Source organism: Leopardus geoffroyi, chromosome D3, assembly GCF_018350155.1.
Source record: "Leopardus geoffroyi isolate Oge1 chromosome D3, O.geoffroyi_Oge1_pat1.0, whole genome shotgun sequence".
Lineage (NCBI taxonomy): Eukaryota > Metazoa > Chordata > Mammalia > Carnivora > Felidae > Leopardus > Leopardus geoffroyi.
The window spans coordinates 40965689-40989624 of NC_059339.1; the positions used below are offsets into that span (position 1 = coordinate 40965689).

General features: G+C 36.4%; 1 protein-coding gene across 1 annotated transcript in view; it reads right to left on the reverse strand.

Moving 5' to 3' along the window:
• Window positions 1–1521: 1521 nt before the first annotated feature.
• The window catches only part of SMCHD1 (structural maintenance of chromosomes flexible hinge domain containing 1), a 155758-nt gene continuing 133343 nt past the window's right edge, over window positions 1522–23936 (reverse strand). Inside the window, exons 45-48 of the mRNA XM_045459462.1 lie at window positions 20633–20804; window positions 10589–10747; window positions 10212–10326; window positions 1522–2570 (exon numbers count right to left, since the gene is read on the reverse strand). Of these exons, the coding sequence (XP_045315418.1) occupies window positions 2546–2570; window positions 10212–10326; window positions 10589–10747; window positions 20633–20804 (471 nt within the window). The 3' untranslated portion in view covers window positions 1522–2545. The remainder of the gene's footprint in view (window positions 2571–10211; window positions 10327–10588; window positions 10748–20632; window positions 20805–23936) is intronic.

Below are 23936 nucleotides of genomic sequence, written 5' to 3' on the forward strand. Positions count from 1 at the left end.
TCTGTTTTCTTTCTTAAATTCCACGAGTGAAATCATATGGTATTTGTATTTGACTTATTTCGCTTAGCATAGAACACTCCAGCTCCATGATTGTTATTGTAAATGGCAAGACTTCATTCTTCTTGGTGGCTAATATTCCATTGTCTATATATACATCTTCTTAAAAAAACTTTAATATTTAATTTTGAGACAGAGACACAGTGTCTCACAGGGAGGAAGACACAGAATCATAAGTGGGTTCCAGGCTCTGAGCTGTCAGCACAGAGCCTGATGCAGGGTTCAAATTCATGAATGACGAGGTCAGGCCTGAGCTGAAGTCGGACACTTAACCGACTGAGCCACCCAGACGTCCCTATACCACATCTTATTTATCTATCAGTTGATGGACACTTGGGCTCTCTCCATAGTTTGGCTATTGTTGATAATGCTGCTATAAGCATCGGGGTGCATATGTCCCCTTGAATCTGTATTTTGTAGCCTTTGTATACATTGAAACCTTGAGTTGAATTTATTTGTCACTAAGGCTAATGATTCTTACACAAACTAAATATCCTATTCCTCAGAGCCTTGTAAAGTATGTTGAGTTTGGGGGGGAAAAAAAGTTACGAACTGTCACATGCATTCAGTGGTGCTGTGTCCTTAAAAGAGGTGAGCCTCTTTCTGTCCCCTCTGCATCTTCACCAACATCTGTTGGTTCTTGTGTTAATTCTGGCCATTCTGATAGGTGGGAGGTGGTATCTCATCATGGTTTTGATTTGTATTTCCCTGATGATCAGTGATGTTTAGCATCTTTTCAGGTATGTTAACCATCTGGAGGTGTTCTTTGGAAAAAATCTCCATTCATGTCTTCTGTCCATTTTTTAACTGCATTATTTATTTTTGGGTATTGAGCTTGGTACGTTCTTTACAGATTTTGGATACTAACTCTTTATCAGATATGTTGTTTGCAAATATCTTCTCCCATTCCGTAGGCTGCCTTTTAGTTTTGTTGATTGTTTCCTTCAATGCACAGAAGGTTTTTTATCTTTTTTGAAGTGCTGGTGGTTCGTTTTTTCCCGCTTGCCTTTGGTGATGAGTCTAGTAAGAATTTGCTCTGGCCAAGGTCAGAGGTTGCTGCCTGTGTTTTCCTCTAGGGTTTGTTGGTTTCCTGTCTCACATTTAGGTCTTTCAACCATTTTGATTTTTGTGTACATTGTAAGAAAGTGGTCCAGTTTCATTCTTCTACATGTTGCTGTCCAGTTTTCACAACACCATTTGTTGAAGAGACGGTCTTTTTCCCACTGGATATTCTTTCCTACTTTGTCAAAGATTAATTAAACCATATAGTTTTGAGTCCATTTCTAGGTTTTCCATTCTCTTCCATTGATCTATGTGTCTGTTTTTGTGCCAGCACCATACTGTTGTGATGACTATAGCTTTGTAACATAGCTTGAAGTCCAAAATCGTGATGCCTCTAGCTTTGTTTTACCAACTTAACTTTTATAGAGCTTTCAATGTTAAAAAAGGAAAACACTTATCTAATAGGGAAGAAACAATCTTCTTTATTAACCTTACTGTATACTCAGAAAGGATTAAAAAACACACACATTTCCTGGGACACAAAACTGTACCAAAAGCATTTCCTTACAAAATAACTTCACAGAACAATAGTCCTGGACTTACACAAAGACATATATATTGACATACATTAGCTTGAATTAAAACACAATTTGAACATTTTTGCAGCAACTTTCTAGTAGACTATTATTACATTAATGTGGGAGTGTACTTCTTTAACCCTTTAAAAATAGTAATAAAAAATTACAAAATAATGAAAATGTAGAATTAAGGCTGAGACTATATCATCTAGTATTAATAAAGTCAAACAATACTTATAAAAATTGATGCCGCTGCATATCTTATATACATACAGGATAAGTCTTTAGAAATTTAAAATGCTACTGCTGTCACAAGTTCACTCATCAACTGAACGTTTTTCCATGTATCTTAATATCTGAATTCCCAGATACCTGTGCTTTTTCTATTTTTATTCTGAATTCTTCATTAAGAGTTCCCTCACATATTTACAATTAAATACCTAACCTCTAGAACTTTCCTTAGACACAACAGACAAAACAGTTTTGTTAAATAAATTCACACAAAAGTATTAAAAAGGTTTTTTTTCAAGAAATAGTTCTAGCATATCCATGATAATCATACTGAAAAATAGTACATATACTTTTCTTCAGGATTAATAAATGCTATGTGCCAGTTCTATAGTCACTGCCATATTTGCATATTTTCCTGACACATTTGCAAGATAATAACAACCAAAGGGCATGATGACTGCAATAATTCCAGTAAATCCATACTGTCCAGTAGTTTCAAAAACTGAATGGCTGTTTCCAGTCCCATCTGGATTGACATCAAAATGCATGCCCAGATAGTTGTATCGTCCCCCAGAAATATTCAGTCTGGTAAGTCACTCTCTTGGTCTTCTGAAAGAGAGCTGCAGAAGGCAGGGCATTCTCAGTGAGACCAATGGTTCCCTCTTCTCTGTAATCGTTCACACATCTGATTTGGTTATAATCCTAGTCAAAGAGGGGAAAAAAAAAAAAAAAAAACGTAATAAATTTTAGGTACCACGGTTTTCCTTTCCTAAACTCCCACATCAGACATAGATGGTTAAGTACCCAATGGAACTATGTTCCATTAATTATGTTAATTCTTGGTATAAACATATTTAATTGAATCCTTGTATATAATTACTTCTTTCACATGTATGCCAAGAAACAGAGAAATCCTCAAAAATAAAAGCAGTACTTAACATATAAAGTAACAGGTAATTTGTATTATAGTTCTTTGATTGGCATATCTCAGACCTCAAAACTTAAGATTTTTGCTTTTCTTTTCCCCTTTTCCTTAAATTAGATTACTGCTTTAGAAATAAACAAGAATTCTAATGCTTATTATAGATAAATCACAAAATACCAGCAAAAGGAAAAACATTTAAAAATACCGATAATCCCATTCACATAGACATGAACACAATGAACACTTTGATATATATATATATATGTATATATATATATATGTATGCCAGTATTTTTTTTGTCAGATATACCTAAATACTTTATTTCCTAAAGAGAGTTCCCTGAACTGCCATCTCCAAACAGAAGACGCACATTTTTGATAAACAGCTAATTTTTAACTCTATGAGTAGAAAACGAATTAGGAAACTGAAGCCTCTACTGAAGAAAACGAGCCTACCACACACTATCATACATGGCCAAACATATTTTGTGGATTCTAAGATCCACATTTAACATCTTGGAAGCCTACCTTTTAATGTCATGAGTAAATCTGCAATGTTTTAACGTTTCATAAAATAATGTTGATTCTTATATCATCTTAGAGTTGACAAAATATAGTATGTAATCTCTATAAAAGTTAACATACAGAAGTATGTAATATACATACAAATAAAAATAAAAACGTAAATACAAAGTTATGCTACTTACTACTTAATATTAAATTTGTTTCCAACTGTATGGATGAAATATATCAGTATTTCAATACTGTTAAGATATATATATTTTAATGTTTGACAGAAAGCGCACACATGTTAGTGGGGGAGGGGCAGACAAAGAGGGAGGGATGGAGGGAGAGACAGAGAATCCCAAGCAGGCTCTGCACTGTCAGCAGAGGGCCTGACATGGAGGCTCGATCTTACAACCATGAGATCAGGACCTGAGCTGAAACCAAGAGTCAGATGCTTAACTGAATGAGCCACCCAGGTACCTCAAGATATTTTCATTTCAAATGCTCTGAAGTTTTTGAGATTGTGCAAGAATTATTGGTTCAAGATCTACAGAGAACTGGCAGAGATTAGGGATGAGGAAATTACTAAACAGTAATTTAAATTAAAAAAAAATTTTAACATTTATTTACTTTTGAGACAGAGAGAGAGCATGAATGGGGGGAGGGTCAGAGAGAGAGGGAGACACAGAATCAGAAGCAGGCTCCAGGCTCTGAGCTGTCAGCACAGAGCCCGACGCGGGGCTCGAACTCGTGAACCACGAGATCATGACCTGAGCAGAAGTCGGACACTTAACCGACTGAGCCACCCAGGTGCCCCAGTAATTTAAATTTAAAAATTTTTTTTTTCAACGTTTATTTATTTTTGGGACAGAGAGAGACAGAGCATGAACGGGGGAGGGGCAGAGAGAGAGGGAGACACAGAATCGGAAACAGGCTCCAGGCTCTGAGCCATCAGCCCAGAGCCCGACGCGGGGCTCGAACTCACGGACCGCGAGATCGTGACCTGGCTGAAGTCGGACGCTTAACCGACTGCGCCACCCAGGCGCCCCAGTAATTTAAATTTTAAATGGAAGCTTAAACATTTTAAATCTTCCAAAGATAAAGAGGATGCAAAAGGGGAGAAAGCGATGGGATAGAATATACCACATTTTCAACCTTAAACTTCTAACACTGCTACCACAAAGCTAAACAACAATGCTTTATTTTCTGTGTGTCAAAAGCTGTACAGAGAATATGGTTCTGTTTTGCTTTCTGGAAACATTTATGCTCTTCCCCTCTCCCTTGATACTCTAAAATTTTACTATGAAATATATTCTGGTACATCAGTCATTGTGCCGTTATGGTCAGTCGGTGTGCTGGGCCTTCAGTGGGCCCTTTCATGTATTAATAATCCCTGGGAAATTCTCTTTCACATATTTTTGCCTCTCCATTTTCTTCATTCTAGGATTCCCAATAGTCAGAATTGGTTTTTTGTGTCTCCTTTGTTGTCTTCATGTATTTTTTCTATTTTTCTGTGAAGTTTGACTTTAGTTTTTTCAGTAACAGTATTTGTAATCTGTTACCTTATCCTGGCTCTATCCTTCTCCTAATAATATATTCTGATTTTTGTAACTATAACTCCTTCTGCATCATGATGGAAAGTTCTAAAACACCTCCAAACAATTCAGTCCAAAAGTCATTAGGTGGGCCAAGCAATATGGACTTCCACACTAAGGGGCCAGGTGAGTTGTACTGTCTTAAAGCTGGTAAAACAAGACAGACACAGTATACAAAAAATAGGGAGGCAGCAACAGAATAACTAAAACTGAGTAGTTAAAGTTTCCTCTGGGAATGGGATGGGTGAGAACGCATAGGATACATGATTTCATCATCATAAGCCCCTTTTTATACCTGTGCTCTCCAATATGGTAGCCACCAGCCACGTGTGGCTCAGAGCACTTGCAATGTAACTAGTTCTTAGAGATTTACAGTCTTCTGATTTTCAAAGACTTTGTATGAAAAAAAGAATTTAAAATATCTCAAAACTTTTTTACACTATTTACATGTTACAGTGATAATATTTTATATACTAGATTCAAAAAAATCAATTATTAAGGGGTGCCTGGGTGGCTCAGTCTGTTAAGCAACTGACTTTTGGTTTCATTTCAGATCATGGTATCACAGTTTCTTGAGTTCAAACCCCTGTGCTGGCTCTGCGCTGGCAGAGTGGAGCCTGCTTGGGATTCTCTCTCTCCCTCTCTTTCTGACCCTCCCCCCACTTGTGCTGTCACTGTCTCTCTCAAATAAACTTAAAAAAATCTATTAATGTTTCTTCTTCTACTTTTTTTTTTTTTTAAGTTTATTCATTTATGTTGAGAGAGAGAGAGAGAGAGTGCGCGCGCACACCGGGGGGGGGGGGGGGGGAGGGAGGGGCTGGGCCAGAGGATCCGAAGTGGGATCTGCACTGACAGGAGAGAACCCTACCCAGGCTTGAACCCATGAACCATGAGATCATGACCTGAATCCAAGCTGGACACTTAAATGACTGAACCACCCAGGTGCCTCTGTTTCTTTTTAACACAACTCCTAGAAAACTTAAAAAATTAAACATGTGGCTCACATTACAGAATATTAAATCTTATATGGCATTTGATTTATATACATGTATGACTTTAATGAAAATGATACTACCACTACTAACAACATAATGATAAACTAAAAAATCAGGGCACTTGGGTGGCTCAGTTAAGCATCTGATTCTTGATTTTGGCTCAGGTCATGATCTTGCGGTCCTTGGGATCAAGCCCCGAGTCACGCTCTGCGATGAACAGTGTGGAGACTGATAGGGATTCTAGAGAGTCTGTACCTCTCCTGCTCGTGCTCCTCAAAATAAGTAAACATAAAAAAAAAAAAAAAAAATCAACTCTAGCTCATGCCACCTCTGAATTGCTACAAAATCTTAATTAATTAAAATCTTAATTAAGATCCAAATCAGTGACATGTATAGTTGTACTTTCGTAACTACAAGGTCTGGGGCTATGGTGCAACTTTAAAAATGTGTACTTTAGAACTGCCTGGCAGGAATTTCCTCCTTGGTCTCTTAGAAAACTGGAAATATGGTCCCCATAATAAATTAAAAAATAGAACACTTCTTTAAAAATTATAGTAGGGGTGCCTATATGCCTCAGTCAGAAGAGCATTTGACTCTTGTTATCATGGTTGAGTTTGAGCCCCTTACTCGGTATAGACATTACTGAAAAAAAAAAAAAAAAAAAAAAAAAAAAAAAACCTGCCAAGAAAAAAAAAAAATTATAGTAAACCTACATGAAAAAAGAGGGAATAATATAATGAATTCCCATTTCAAGCTGCAATAATTTTATAATATGTTGCCCAATCTTCTTTTGATATCCTGTCACTTTTTCCCCCCTCCTGCAGTATTTTAGAGTATACCTCAGACATGAGGTTATTTAACCAATACCTCAGTACACATTTCTAATATATTTATTTTAATGTAAATACTATATAATGTTATACAGAAAATAATTCCTTAATGTATCTAATATCTAGGAGACACTAAAATTTCTCCGAATTTTTCCAAAGGTGTCATATTAAAGATTCAAATCTGGATTCAGACAAGGATTTCACATTGCATTTGATTCTTACATCTTTCAAACACTTTTATCCTACAAAAGTTAGCTCATCCTTCTTCCTATCCTTCTTTTATGGGACCAATTAACAAAACCAGTCATTTGCCCTGTACAATGTCCCATTCTTGACATTCTGGATTGGCTGATTACTTCCTGATGGTACCATTTAACTTGTTCCTAAATTCCCCTTATTTCCTGTACACTGGTAGTTAAATCAAACTGTTCTCAGTTTGTGAGAATTAAGGTCTTATGTTGGAAGGTATTGATTGGATGCAATGAATTAACCTCCTTCCCAAACCATCTAGAAGGTTACCATTTACATACCATCCTAGGGAAAATAATTTTCTCGAGTGCTTAATTCTTCCACAGAGCTTTAGTCAGGAAGCACTAACTAGAAGCTTCATTGGATTCAGGTTACTTCCTACTCAATCACACAATTGCAAATGTCCTGCTTTTAGTGTTGCTAAGATCAATCAGTGGCTTCAGGTATATCAATCTGATCTTTCCATTATTAAGTTTTCCCATCAACTTTTTACCTAATCATTTGGGTATCTATTATTATTGCCTGGATCTATTATTTATTAGTGTTGGCAAAATCATGATGTTACAATTTGAAGATTTTTTAAGTAGGCTCCACACACAGTGTAGAGTCCAATGTGGGACTTGAACTCACAACCCTCAGATCAAGACCTGAGCTGAGATCAAGATCACTTAAACAACTGAACCACTCAGGTGCACCTATATAAATAATATTTTAAAGAAGAATTAAAAAAAAATTTTTTTTTTAATGTTATTTTTGGAAAGAGAGACAGAGTGCGAGCAGGGGAGGTGCAGAGAGAGGGAGGGAGACACAGAATCTGAAGCAGGCTCCAGGCTCTGAGCTATCAGCACAGAGCCTGATGTGGGGCTTGAATCCACAAACTGTGAGATCATGACCTGGGCCAAAGTCAGACGCTTCACTGACGAGCCACACAGGCACCCCTAAAGAATTTCTATGAAAACTTTTTTTTTCTATTTGGTTACACTGAAACACAGTTCATATAAGAAAGAACACATATATCTTTATGAATATGTCTATCTTTATAGCAATGAGTCAGCACCCTAGCAATTACCAATGATCATCAGTGAGGATTCTTTTGCATTTTGAACTTGTGATTTATAAAAACTGTATGCGTTTAAATCCATTGCAAATATTCTTTCCGATGCTGTACTGTCCCAACACACTTTCAGTGGTCGGAATAATTTCTATATATTGTGTACCCATAACAAATACACATCATTCATATACCCATGTGTGGAAACACTTCTCTCATATTGATGAGAACTGTATTCTTAAACTCTCATCACTTCAGTAGCTCTCCTTCTCAATTTACTTTAAAGGAAGCTATTCTAAGAGACCCTTCCCCTTGTTAGCACACAATATTAGGTACTCAAAACATAGAATGGACATAAAATATAAAGTATTTTCTCTCACAATTTTTTGCAACACAGATTTATCTTTGCAGGGAGAGGGGAGGCAGATAATCTGGCTTTTGGCTACTTCTCCAAACACTCTTCCTTCTTTCCACCATGCCTCAGCCACACAAAAGCATCTTTTCAGTTCCTCAAACATGCTACACTTGTTACTTTCTCTGAGCTTCCATGCCTGTTTTCCCTCTGACTGAAACCAATCCCTATATGGCTGGCAGCTTCTTTCCCTTCAGTTCTCTGCTAAAATGATCTTTCCTGAGAATCAAGTTTCCCCACTCTCTATCATTTAATCCTTTTTTCTTTCATAGACCTTAACATTATTTTATATATAGGAAAATGTTTACTTTTTGGAACTATGTTTCTGCACAGGATTGTAGAGCTCCATGAGGGGGAAAGAACCATGCCATTTTTACTCACCCAGCAACATACAGCACAAAATAAGCATTCACACAGTTACTGAATAAATGTAGAATATGTACATGAAAGGGCATGGAATACCAATCCCAAACACCAGAGTCTCAAATTCCTCTAAGGTCAATATGAGACATTTATTCAGGCAGAGTCCATATTTAAACCTTTTGAAATAATGTACAAGAAACCCCAGTACCATACATAGTATCTCACTATGGGATGGCCTTACTAACACCTAATCTAAAAAAGGACAGTTTTCTTACCACTGAGTTAGGCTGCAGATGGCTTTGCTGGGATTTTGGGGAGCTATCTAAGTGGTATCTGATTTTCCCAACCAACCATTATAAGCACTTTTTAAGTAAATAACATACAAATGGTTCTGTATATTCTAACTTAGCAAGCTACTGATCCTATGAAGCAGAATGTAGTGTATCTACAAAGTAGGTCAAACAACAGAAATGCAATTTAAATCTTAACACTGATTTTAGGGATGCCAGGGTGGCTCAGTTGGTTAAGCGTCCCACTCTTGGTTTTGGCTTGAGTCATGATCTTATGGTTTCATGGATTCGAGCCCCACATAGAGCTCTGGGCTGGCAGTGCACAGCCTGCTTGGGATTCTCTCTCTCTTTCTCACTGCCTCTCCTCCACTCATGCTCTCTCTCTCAAAAATAAATAAACTTAAAAAAATTTAAAAAAAATCTTAACACTGAATTTAAACAAAATAGCTTAAACTATAAACACTTCTAAAGAATTAGCAAAAATCATTTAGAAAACTGCAGTATCCTAGGACAATATAATAATGTTTTATCTTCATTATTCATCACTTATTTTTCAAACAAAACAAAAACAAAACCCTAATTCTGGCTCAAGGGGAAATCAGAAATAATTCATGCTGTTTTTTTAAATGTTTTTTTTTTTTTTAACGTTTATGTATTTATTCATTTTGAGAGAGAATCCCAAGTAGGCTACATGCTGCCAGCATAGAGCCCAAGGTGGAGCTCGAACTCACTAACTCTGAGATCATGACTTAAACCAAAATCAAGAGTCGAACACTTAGCCAATTGAGCCACCGAGGCACCCCTGTGCTGGTTTTTAAGTATGATGACCCAAGAGCTTTGATAAACTAACCAATAATAACTCTCTTTTTTTTTTTTTTTTTTAATTTTTTTTTCCCAACGTTTATTTATTTTTGGAACAGAGAGAGACAGAGCATGAACGGGGGAGGGGCAGAGAGAGAGGGAGACACAGAATCGGAAACAGGCTCCAGGCTCTGAGCCATCAGCCCAGAGCCCGACGCGGGGCTCGAACTCACGGACCGCGAGATCGTGACCTGGCTGAAGTCGGACGCTTAACCGACTGCGCCACCCAGGCGCCCCAATAACTCTCAGATCACAATAAACTCACCTATTTTGTCTTGAAGCTTCTCTTCTCATTCTTTTAGGAGGAATTGGACAATCTGTCATTTCAACCTTTGTTGGATGGCGCAATGAGTCATTACCCTTACGCGTGGGAGTCATACCTGTAAAGATAGAAAGTGTAGAAAATGAACTTATGTATATCTTAATTTATAAAAAGAACTAATAAACAATACTGAGAATGCTTCTTACTATTCCTGCTAAGAAAACAGCTTACAATCATTTATCAAAGGACTTGGAGAACAAGAGCATCAACTTAAGTTATGAATCATTCACCTTCTTTCTTCTTATAGTTGAACTCTCTCTAATCATAAATATTTATCTTCATGCAGAGAAAGTTAAAGTTAACAAAAAACAAGCACAAACCTAGTTTCTGCTCAATTAGTTTCAGATTTTTCTCTTGTTCATCAAGTTCTTGTTTTTTCTTCTTCATATCAGGAGTGTGAAGGTACTCTAACTGACGGTTAAGATCCTCAATCACATTGTTCAACTTGTTCACAGCAGTACGATACTGTTGAAGAAGATCTGCAAAGAAACCAAAGATAACTGATTAAAACTACTGATATATCAAGTCAATGTTTTAGGAAAGAAGAATTAGCAACCCTGGGCATTTTATTATAGTAGCATGTGGGAACTTCTTTTAAAGCCACAAAACTTTGTTCAATGTAAACAAAATAAAAATATAGTTTAGACCCAGCACAAGACTGGTGCTTATTACATTTTAATTTTCTTCAATTGCTTGACTTTAATAAATTTATTTCTGTGTCAGGAAAGAGTTTTCTATGTAAAAGTGCTCTGTGAATTGGATCACTCTCACAGTCAATGTTTATATTATGTCTGATAGTATTCATTCTAATTCCACATAGAGAAATTTGGGGGGAAGGGAGCAAATGCATTAAATATAGTATGGCTATGAGCACCTGGTTGGTTCAGTGGGTGAAGCATGTGACTTTTGATCTGGGAATACTGCATTTGAGTCCCACACTGGACAGAGAAATTACTTAAAGAAAAATAGTACCGGTAGAAAATCACTACTTCCAGATATGACCCTTATCTTAAACATAGCTTTCAAAAATGCACTCTTGATACTTTATTTTCAAAAAGCTTAACTTTCTAAAACTTACTATGCCTAAAAATGTATTACATTATTCAGGTTTGAGACTATTTTTTTTGCCTGTATGATTTATTAGACACTAAATATTAATATTATTAAATACAATCTGGTTCCCAATTCAGAGGCCAGAAGATTACAGCCAAGAGACAAGAATGCTTTATATAGTTTTAAATTGTTACAGTCTAAATGGTTATATAAATACCTCAGTAATACCCTCAATTTTGCCTCTTGGTTCACAAACCCTAAAATATTTACTATCTGGCCTTTGACACTCTGGTCACACAAAATGATGATCAATACGCATGGGAATGGACACACAAATGCCCAAACATTTAATATATAAACTAGTTTACATATAAAATTATGGAAAAATTATTTAAGAGTCAGATATACGATGAAATATTCTGTACTTTAAGGGGCAAGAACAGTGTCTGGAAAAGAAACCTAGCATTCTGATGAAGAAGCAAAAATATACACATGCATATGTGTATGCTTATGAATATATTCATATATTTACTTTTAAAATCTTTATTTTCAGACAGAGAGTGTATGTGGGGGGGAAGGGGTGGGCAGAGAGAGACAATCTCTGCTCTGAGTGCAGAGCCCGACATGAGACTTGATCTCATGACCTGAGCCGAAAGAGTCAGACACTTAACCCACTGAGCCACCCAGGTGCCCCAGTATGTTCATACATTTAAATACATATTCTATACAAAACTGAGTAATGACAAGGTCCTGATGATCCTTAATTCTTTATGACATATGGGGAACTTTTAAAGGTGTCTAGAAAAAAGATTGGTTTTCTAGTCTGATAGTACTTTTAATTTCCTAGTAATGTTATGTTTTCTTACTTTACATAGTATATTCTTTACATGGCAAAGTGCATTCTTTACATAGTAAGATACTGTAAAAATGTACATATTTTGGATGTGATTGAATTACAAAATTATGTTCCAGATCTGTATACATCAGAATGCTGCCCTTAAGAAGAAGATACACAAAACTTCAGGCCATTAGGGCTTCATATTCTATTTATTTTTTATTTAAATTCCAATTAACACACAGTGTTCTGTTAGTTTCAGGTGTACAAGTGATTCAACACTTCCATATAAAAAAGCAGACTCCTTAATCCCCATTACCTATTTCACCTATCCCTTCACCCACCTCCCTTCTGGAAGGTAACCATCAGTTTGTTTTCTATACTTAAGAGTCTGATATCCTATTTCTTAAGAAGTTAGTTATGAGGTTCTTGTATTTTTATATTCCTTTACCTTTTTTAATTTTTTTTTTTTAACGTTTATTCATTTTTGAGACAGAGAGAGACAGAGCATGAATGGGGGAAGGTCAGAGAGAGGGACACACAGAATCCGAAGCAGGCTCCAGGCTCTGAGCTGTCAGCAAAGAACCCGACGCGGGGCTCGAACTCACAAACCGCGAGATCATGACCTGAGCCCAAGTCGACCGCTTAACGGACTGAGCCACCCAGGCTCCCCTCCTTTACCTTTTTTTAAAGTCTATTTATTTTGAGAGAGAGAGAGAGAAAGAGAGAGAAGCTATGAGCAGGGGAGGGGCAGTGAGAGAGAAGAGAATCCCAAGTAGGCTCTGCACTCTCAGGGCAGAGCACCAACCATCATAACCTGAGTTGAAACTAAGAGATGCTTAACAGACTGAGCCACCCAGGTGCCCCCTCTTTCATTTTTAAATACTCAAGAAATTAGTATGTTCAAACACTTTAAAGAATAGGGTTCCTTTTATTTATAAGCAGAGGGATGGAATATTAGTTAATATTTCTCATTAAATGCAGCACTAACAGTTGGTTCATATTTTATGAATAAGATGGACAGTAGCAGTTTTTTTTTAAAGTAATCTCCAAGCCTAACATGGGGCTCAAACTCACAACCCCAAGATCAAGAGTATGCTCCACCAACTTGAGTCAGCCAGGCACCCCTTAGCAGCTTAATTTAATATGCCTCAACACCCAATTTTTTGTTCATGAAATGTAACTTCCATTTACCATGGGGTCTATAAAAGTCTTTCCTAACTCACTAAAAAGAATTTTGCCAAAGAGAAACGTTCAAAATTCACATTTAATTCTGTTTATAAATGATTTGTTAGTCTTTGTATGTTGTCTGAAACTTTCAATTATCTAGGGAATCCACTGATGAAATTTTATTGTGAAAACAGCAAAATACTAAAAAAAAAAATTACTTCATATAAAGGGAACAAAGCTCAAAATACAATGCATTCATTTATGTATGAAACATATTAAAGAAATATATAGATTGTTTCAATGTACCCTGAGGAATGACCATGTAAGCAGTTACTAAAAATAATATAAAGGAATTGAAAGTATATGTGAATGGCTGGTATTAGGCAAATATTTAAAGTCTGCTTAGAAGGCAAAAGCAACTTTTTTACTACTAGAAGATTCAAGCAGGTAGACGGGCATGTAGACTTTACTAAATAATATTTAGGTCTCCTCAAACTTTTATGTTCTATATGATTCTAAGAACTTTATTGGCAAAAACCTGATCAGCACTTATGACTGGGTGAGAAAAAAAATAGAACCTCTGTTTTGATTTGCTCCAAAATAATATACCTGGAGAGAGGAGAACAGAGCAAGTTGTGAGATAAGAGGGTTATGAATGAAATAAGAGTGACTAGATGATAGGTCCGTGGAAGTTCACTGTTACTGCTCTATTTATTTTCATAATAGAACAAAATGTCCTTGCCCTGAAAACCACAGCACTTAAATAATCTTGGTCACTACTTCTAAAAACATTAAGAATGGTTTTACTTAAAATGACAACAAAATAAATGGACAGCAGTAACTGAGAGGTTAAATATTAGACTAAATTAAACATGATCTAACAATGTCTAAGCTGGCCAGACATAGAATACATATGTCTGTATGTTGGCTTCTACAATGTCCACAGTTATTAATACTTTTTTAAGAGGCATTTCTACTTATGAGATCTCTATAAAAAACGTGGAATAATACAGAAAAGGTCAGAAAAAAAAATCAGTAGGTGTATCATCTTACCTTTTTCTTGTTTTTCATTCCACGAAGTTTGTATGTATGATATTTGCATTTGTATGTTCTAACCATTTTCCTTTTAACATTATATCAGGCATTTCCCAGATTCTAAATTCAATTAAAGCATTTAACATTTCTAATATTTAGCTTGAAAAAATGTGCTATTTTTAATATTCACCTGAGTGAAAGAAAAGCCTTGTGTATATGTGGGATGGTTTATGTAAGCATATTCCCTAGAAGATCATTTACTGCTTCAAAGAACTTCAGTATTAAGAACAATTAGAACCTTTTCTAATTATAAAAGTGACACACGGATCTGGAAAAATATATAGAAAAGGATAGTGGAAAAGAAAATCATCTTAATTATGTAATCCAGAAATAAAACAATTTTCTTTCTATTCTTTCACTTCGCTGTGAAGATGAAAACAAATACTGTTCTGAACTTGGGAAAGTTATCTAACCTTTTTGAGCCTCTACATTCTCATCTATCCAGTGAAAGCAGCAGTAAATGAAATCATTCCAGTGGCAAGCTTAACAAAGGATCCAATATCTACGTAAGCCTTCAAATATTAACTATTATTATTCCACTGAAAATTGCTGATTTATATTATCCATCCATTTTCCTATAATCTTTCCTCTTTTTTTAAAGGTTGTTTTAAAAATTTTTTTAATGTTTTTCTTTGAGACAGAGAGACAGCATGAGTGGGGGAAGGGCAGAGAGAGAGAGAGAGACAGAGAGACAGACAGAGAATCCGAAGCAGGCTCCAGGTTCTGAGCCGTCAGCACACAGCCCGATGCGGGTCTCGAACTCATCAATTGAGAGATCGTGACCTGAGCCGAAGTTGGACGCTCAACCAGCTGAGCCACCCAGGCACCCCTAAAGGTTGTTTTTAATAATAGGGCTATAATACCTTTTTCTAGCATATGTTGCAATCCCCCCCTCCAAGTTTATCATTTGCCTTTCTGTTTTCTCCAGTGATTTAAAATTTTCTGCAAACTTAAAAAAAAAATTAACTATAGGGCACATGGGTGGCTCAGTCAGTTAAGCAACATTCTTGATTTCGGCTCAGATCATGATCTCATGGTTCATGGGTTCGAGCCCTGCATCAGGCTCTGCAGTGACAGAGCCTGCTTGGAATTCTCTGTCCCTTCCTCACTTGTGGGTGCGCACACTCTTTCTCTCTCAAAATAAATAAACTTAAAAAAATTTTTTTTTAATTAACTGAGAAATACTTTCTCATTTCTTTCAGTACTTCTATATTCAGATAGGGTCATCAAGGAAGTTCTTTCTGAAGGTGTAACATGAGGGTACAGACTGGTAAGAAAGAAGCCAACCATGCATGTATCTGGGGCAAAATCACTGTAGGTAAAGGGAACATTAAACTACTTCTTTCCATATTAAGCTCTTATTTCTATTTAACTGTGCCAAGAACTTCCTGAACACATTTCAAGAGTGGTAATACTAGGTTTGTTATTAATTTCGTAAGATGACCTGGGTATTTCTCCATGTTTATATTCTGCAACAATTTATATTTAAAATTTACTTTAAAAAAACCCCTATAGGATGAACTTTCTGAATACTTCTTCAGGTAACGGTCTATGTAAATTTTCTGTCTTATTTAATTCAATTTTGCTCATCTGCAATTTTCTAGAATTTAGTCCATTTTATTTGGAGATGCTAAATGTATTTATAATATAGAAACCTAAGCTATCTCTTTGTCTAAATAGATGCTCTGACCCAATATTCCTCTTGTATCTGTTCTTGCCCAAGACCATCTCTAGGAATTACATATTCAGTACAAGATTTTTTTTTTTTTAATTCATTTGGTTGTCCTTGTTTCTTGAAATGTATTTTTTCCCCTGTCATTTGACTTGAATATTTTCTTTCTCATTTAACAATAAAAGCATTCAGCCTGTAGATTTGATCTATATGTGATGTTGGCTATCTTCATGTCTCCTAAGTCTAATTCATAACACACTTTATCTTTTTTGATGAAATACTGATTTCTAAATGTAGACTCTCTGGGGTAGTTACTGTGGGAGAAAAGGAATAGTTACTTTTAGAGTTCTATTACCTTATGCCACAAAACGTACCCTAAGTAAAATTTGCTTTTTTAACATTTGTAGTCTCACTGTAGCTGAGTCGCAATTTGATCCACTGAAAGTATGACCAATTTTTGTGACATAGTCTATAAATATCTAAGAAGATACTGGTAATGCAACTTATTAGGTGGTAATTTCTTATTTTTTTGACTAATAATTTGTCATGTAATAATGGCTCCTCAAAATGTTTCTATCTTTATTGTTAACAGTTTAAAAATTTTGGCTCTGTATTTATTGTATCAAGTTTATTAAGTTTTGTACCTCTAGTATAGAATATATCTTTTATGAAAATCAATTTATCTTTGTCCTTTTAGTGTCTTTGCCCTAAGGTTAACTTTGGCATCAATAATACCTGTTATTGGGGACTTCTATTCAATGTTTACATGGCATTTTTGTTAATTCTTTAATTTTACCTTATATTTTGTTAGATTTCTGATAAAGAACATAAAGCAGTGTCATAGACACAGCCTTTACATAACAGATTCCTGTTTTATAGTTTACTAATCATGTGGCACTGTGTTTGTCATTTAAATTTTCTCAAGTTTCTCTTTACTCACTTCCTCTACCTTTATAACTTCTTCATATATATTAAGCACCCAACAAATGACAATTTTTATATATTCTGGGATTAGATTTTTAAAATCTAAGTGTCTTTGCTTTTTAATGAAAAAAATTCATGTACTTACATGTTATTCAAGATCTCATTTTTAATCACTTTATTTTACAACATGTAAGTACCAATTTTTTATGTTTTATGCTGATTTTACTTGCTCTTATCTCTTATCAAATACTGTGATGCAAAACACTGTGAGGGAAAATTACTTAGAAGACAAACACTCTGCTTTTCATTGTGCTAGTAGGAGACAATTTTTGTGGTGATGGTCTAGTTCAAAATTGCTTTTTCTCTGTGAATCTCTCAAAGCTCTGTTTGTTCTATCTGATCTGATCAGCTAACTATGGCCAGCTGATTAAGGAGGGAATATCTCTCTCCTAGGAGTTTGAGAGTCTGAGTCATGTTTTTTGGGTTTTTGTTTTGTTTTGAAGTAGGCTCCATGCCCAATGTGGGGCTCCAACTCACGACCCTGAGGTCAAGCATCGCATGCTCTACTGACTGAGCCAGCCAGGTACCTCCCTGAGTCATGTTAAAAAATGCAAACTGGGGCGCCTGGGTGGCGCAGTCGGTTAAGCGTCCGACTTCAGCCAGGTCACGATCTCGCGGTCCGTGAGTTCGAGCCCCGCGTCGGGCTCTGGGCTGATGGCTCAGAGCCTGGAGCCTGTTTCCGATTCTGTGTCTCCCTCTCTCTCTGCCCCCCCCCCCGTTCATGCTCTGGCTCTCTCTGTCCCAAAAATAAATAAACTTTAAAAAAAAAAAAATGCAAACTGAGGTCTGGGTGCAAGGAACTCAAGGATGCTGAATGTCAGAGTCATCCTTGATTTTGTCTTGGCTGTTTCCAATCTCCTCTGAATCCGTGATTTCTTCCAATTTCCTTCCAGTATATTCTTGTTTGTTTAAAGTGGTCATGGCTGATTACTATTGGTTACAACCAAAAGTATCTTATATCAATAATATTAAATTATCTTATTTCATTTTTTAAACTGTTTAATGAGTTCTTACTGCTGAATCATTAGTCTGCAGGTGGAGTGTATTTTTGAAGATATTTGAAGCCCAACAAGGGCACAACAATCTTGAATTAAATGCTTTTTTCCCAAAGATCTAGATAATGCTTTATGCTGTTATACTGACATTAACATGCCCATGTAAACTGAAAACTGTCAGTACCACACCTGTGCATTTTTAAAGTTCCACAGGTAATTCTTTCTGGCTTGGGAACCACTGCCATAAACTGTAGTGCTAGAGTGATATGAGTTGAGACTTTTTATGTTGCTTCATTGGCCCTGACTGACCTGTTTTTTCTGATGTTTTTCTTTTAAGTTTATTTATCTTTATTTTTGAGAGAGATAGAGAGCAGAAGCAGGGGAGGGGCAGAGAGAGCGGGAGACACAGAATCCGAAACAGGCTTTAGGCTCCGGGCTGTCAGTGCACAGCCCGTCGTGGGGATCAAATCTACAAACCATGATATCGTGACCTGAGCTGAAGTCGGATGCTTAACTGACTGAGCCAACCAGGTGCCCCTCTGATTTTTAAAATCAGTTTATTTAGATGTTCACTTTGTCTACAGAGATGATTTTTGCACACATTCACTGCCACCATACACAGAAGTATGACTCTTTGTATCATGTACAATTTTAATTTTCTGTACGATGTTTTGACATCTTAAAAAACCTTTCTGGCTTGGTAAAGACTTCTCCCTATGGAGCTAGACAATTCTTAGATAGCAAAAGGCCCAGCATGCTTTGATATGCAAACTAACCAATCCAGAGTCAAACCTCTTCTATCTAGTCTGTGCACCCCAGGAAGCAGTATTCCTTTGCCTTAATCATTTCAGGGCCAGGTACCAGGCAACCAGCTAGAGACCATACCCATAGCCCAAAGCCCACTGAAATTACTCAAACTAGTCAACCCTAAGCTATTTTCACCCTGTCATGCCTTGCCTTTCCTGTGGAAAGCCTCATCAAGGCTGCAGCCTAAGCATTCTCCTTGCTCTTGTCTTCTGCCTCCTCACCACCCTTATGTTTTTTCCGTATTTTTCCATGGCCTTAAGTGGTGTTGTATGCCTCCTGTCTCTAGGACCTGTGAGTATAATACACTTTGTTTTCCCAAGCCTCTCCTGTGTCTCCTCTTATATACCTGCACCTGACTATCTCATAAAAGAACACAAGACAACCTTCTTCCCACCATCTTTTCCAACTATTATTTTAAATATTGCTAGTGGCTGGAGTATTAATCCCAGTCTGAACACTATCCAAGTTCCTCAACAGTAGAATAAAGAAATAAACTACAGTATATTTACACAATGGACTACTATCCTGGCATGAAAAGGAACAACTATATACACAGAGTTGCATGAACAAAGCCAGACACACAAAAAATTATGCACTGTATAATTCCATTTATATAAGGTATGAAAACAGATGTGCAGTTTTAAGTCAAGGTACTTGTTACCTTTCGAGAGGGGGTTAGGCAGTGACTGGAGTGCACGAGAGACTTTCTGTGATGTGACAATGTTTTACTCCTTAATACAGGGGCAGTGCTCATTTTGTGAAAATCTATCAAGCTGTGTTTATCAAGTGTGCACTTTTCTATATGTATATTATACTTTAATAAAAGTTAACAAGAAAACATGGTATATAGATACAAGAGAATATTACTCAGCTTAAAAAGAAAGGAAATTCTGACACATGCTACAACATGGATGCACCTGGGAGCCATTAAGCTAAGTAAATAAGCCAGGCACGAAAGGACAAGTACTTTTTATGAGGCCTTACAGTAGTCAGATTCACAGACAGAAACCCTGGTAGTTGCCATGCGCATGGGGGAAGGGAAAGTGAGACATTGCTGTTTAAATACACAGAGTTTCAGTTTTGCAAAATAAAAAGATTTCTGGAAATTGGTTGCACAGCAATGTGAATGTACTTAACACTACTGAACCACACAATAATGGTCAAGATGGTATTATATAATGTGTATTCTACCATAATTTACTGTATTTTTTAAAGCTAATAATGACAGCACACTACTTTCTTGCTGCAAAAGTAGATACCCAAGCATATTAGAACTATATAAAAGTAAGAGCAAACAGGCTCTAAGGCAACAGCCTATAGGGGACTCCAGTAAAGTATACACACTTCAAAGTACAGATGTAGAGGCAATTATATCAGCTGCCTAGAAACAAGGGGTCAGGCCTGCAGAAGGGAAAATGGGGGAGGAAGGTCACATGCCATACATTCTCAAGTTCTTAATTGTAATTGAGATAGTTACCAATTTTAATATAAAAAGAAGTATGATGATTAGATGAAATACTAATTTCTTCAATAAGGACAGTATTTTCTTGATTTCAAAACAAGAGGAATGAAAATGAAGGAAAACCTACCTTCTATGTAATTCAAAACTACGTGATATAAGATAGTTGAAAGTACTAGACAAAAACATTATATTCAGATTTTTACTGGTTCACTTTTCATGTCAGAGTATTAGTACACAAGCCTCAAAGGATCGAAATCAAATGAGAAATTTTTAAGTACTTATTCAACCTACCTATTTGTTCCCCTAAGACCAGGCATTGTTTTGGTATTGGAGCTCCAAATACCATTCCCCGAAGTTTATCCATTGGAGGAGCTTTATTCTGAAGGCCCCCAAACTTTCCGTTACTTCGAATGCGATCTCCATCTCTGGTGAGCAGTGTAGGGCAGTGTGTAATTTTAACAACCTATTGTAAGCAAATGAATATTAATTAGTGAGCCTATAAAATGTATCTCAATTGTTCTAATAAAGAGGAAATCACTTAAGGGTTCTGAGATTAGAAATGACATGATCACACTAGTATTTTCACAAAATAAGTTAGTGAAGTATAAGATGAACTGGGGTAAAAAACCCAGAGGCACTGAGATGAATTTGATTACTTCTCAAGTGTCAGCCTAAGCTGGAATAGTGACACAGCACATGGAAAAAAGTGAAACTGATGGCTTGACTGATAAGAGGAAGGAAGAGAGGGGGACAAGCCAGAGAGCCACTTGCTTCTGAAAGCCACAGCAGTACCAGGGCAGCATCACTAGCTCTGTTTTCTTCTGTTAGATAGAAGTTTTCCAGATGACCAAAGGATACCAAGAGCATGACACCAAAGACTACAGACAGAAAAGCACAGGGTTGAATCATTAGAGGACAAAACTGTAATTTCAACTATGGGGAGAAAAAGAGCTAGTAATGTCAGAGTTGGGAGGACTAGAATTATGTAGTAAAGCCAAGTCATGGAATGGAAGTAGGAAGGGTTAGTGAAGAATTCTAATGCTTCAGAGAAGTCAGAATAAAAGAAAGACACTGGGTTTAGTATTTCATGATTTTTAAAAATGTTTTTTCAAAAAAGGTCTAGAAAACAGACAAAAAATAAAATGAAAAATGAGAGAAGTGGAATTCAGGTAACATCTTTTCACTACTCAAAATGTTAACACACACCACACACCACTTTGAATGGTGGGAGAGCTATGTAGAAAGGTCCTCTTGTACTAATCTGTTCTGGACAGCCATTCTCAAAGGAAATGTAACAAGTATTACAAAGCTTAATGTTTTGCATGAGCCAGCAATTCCACTTGTAAGAATTTATTCTGAAGAAAAATCACAGATGTGAACAATGTGCACTAAAACATTGTTTTAATAAAAGATATGAAACTTGCACGTCTCAACAAGTTACATAAATTATGGTACATATACACAGTGAAATAAAATGCATACTTTAAAAAAAATGACTGAAGAACACAACTTAACAATATGTAAAAATGCCTAATTCAATCTAATATTGGGGTTAAAGAGTCTCTGAATTATAAAAATAAAATATTAAATAAAATTTGACTTTTTTAAAAATGAAAAATAGCAACAAATGAAAAACAATATAAAATCATGACTAGTATTTATTCTTTTAATATAATTCTATGGGTACTTTACAAATGTTTTCCCACTGAGGTGGATACTTTTTAAAAAATTTAAATGCAGGGGGGTGTCTGGGTAGCTCAGTCAGGTAAGCATCTGACTTTGGCTCAGGTTATGATCTCATGGTTTGTGGGTTCGAGCCCCGCACTGTTAGTGCAGAGCCCTCCTGGGATTCTTTCTTCTCTCTCTCTGTCCATCCCCAGCTTGTGCGTGCATGCAAGCTCTCTCTCAAAATAAATAAATAAATAAAAATAATAAATAAGCAAATAACTTAAAAAAAAAATTAAATGCAGGGGTGCCTGGCTCAGTAGAGCATGCAACTCTTGATCTCTGGGTTTTAAGTCTGAGCCCCACACTGGGTGTAGAAATTACTTAACAGTAAAAAATCTCAAAAAAAATTTAAACACAGTAAGAAGAAAATCTGTGGTAAACTCTGGTAAAATAAATCTTTTTGTTTTACTACAAACAAGCACAACTTTCTTAGTTTTGGTTTGAATTTGCAGATTTCTTTTCTTCTTTTTTTTTTTAAGTTTTATTTATTTATTTTGAGAAAGAGAGTGTGAGAGCAGGGGAGGGGCAGAGAGAGAATCCCAAGTAGGCCCCATAATGTCAGCGTGGAGCCCCACACGGGGCTTGATCCCACAAACTCCGAGATCATGACCCGAGCCTAAATGAAGAGTCAGATTCTTAACCAAGTCACCCAAGCGTCCCTGGATTTATGTTTAAGTGAACATTAAAAATACAAACTGGGGGCGCCTGGGTGGCGCAGTCGGTTAAGCGTCCGACTTCAGCCAGGTCACGATCTCGCGGTTCGTGAGTTCGAGCCCCGCGTCGGGCTCTGGGCTGATGGCTCAGAGCCTGGAGCCTGTTTCCGATTCTATGTCTCCCTCTCTCTCTGCCCCTCCCCCGTTCATGCTCTGTCTCTCTCTGTCCCAAAAATAAAATAAAACGTTGAAAAAGAAGAAAAAAAAAATACAAACTGTATTCATGTACTACCCATTTATCAGGATTCATGCAATGTTTTTAAGGATTTGATACCATCTTAAATAACACACACACTCAAATTTATTTATAGACTTGTCCATTCTCTTGTCAGTAGAATGACAATATGAGTTTATAAGCCTCCAGGAAAAAGGACAGTTTGGCTCCCTTTCAGAACATTTCTGCAAATACTACTTTCATGGACAGTTTCAACTCTTAAAGTATCCTTCAATCTTACGGTTCTACCCCCTAAGCATTGAATTTGGACAAAAAAGATGACGACACCTTTTGCCAATTCAGTGGGTGAGCAAAAGCCGTATAGCTCTGGGAAACTACCTGCCCTGGGGACTAGGAAGGGGTGAAATAAAAACAAGGGGTTGACTCTGTAGAAATTGCATAAAGCATTCAGGAAGAGAAAACAGTGACAAACTACCGAAAACAATGTTACAAAGGGATGCCATAAATGCCTTTTCTCATAAGAGCTTTAGAACAGTACTTAACTGGTGGAATTATAAGACCTGATTCAAAACTTTGGAAGCAAAGCAATCAGTATTTGCTATACTAGTTATGAGGAACCTAAAAAAATTTCAGCCATTAGATTCTTCAAATATTGCCTTATGATCTTTTTCTCCCTCCACTCTGGCACTGTAATTAGACTTTTTTTTTTTTTTTTAGATTTTCTCATTCTGTCCTCCATGACTCTCAACTTCCTCCTCCTCTTACAGTCATTCCTTCCCCATAGGCTGCAGTCTGCACAATTTTTCTGACCTATTTTCCGATTCACTAATTCTCTATTATACTGTTTAACCTTCCCAGTATTTCATGTTTATGTGTACTTTCTAGTTTTAGAAGCTCGTTTGATTTTCTCAAGTCAACTTGCTCTTTTCTTATTTTTGGCACTTTTCTTGAATTGTATTAAACATATTTAAGAAAAATA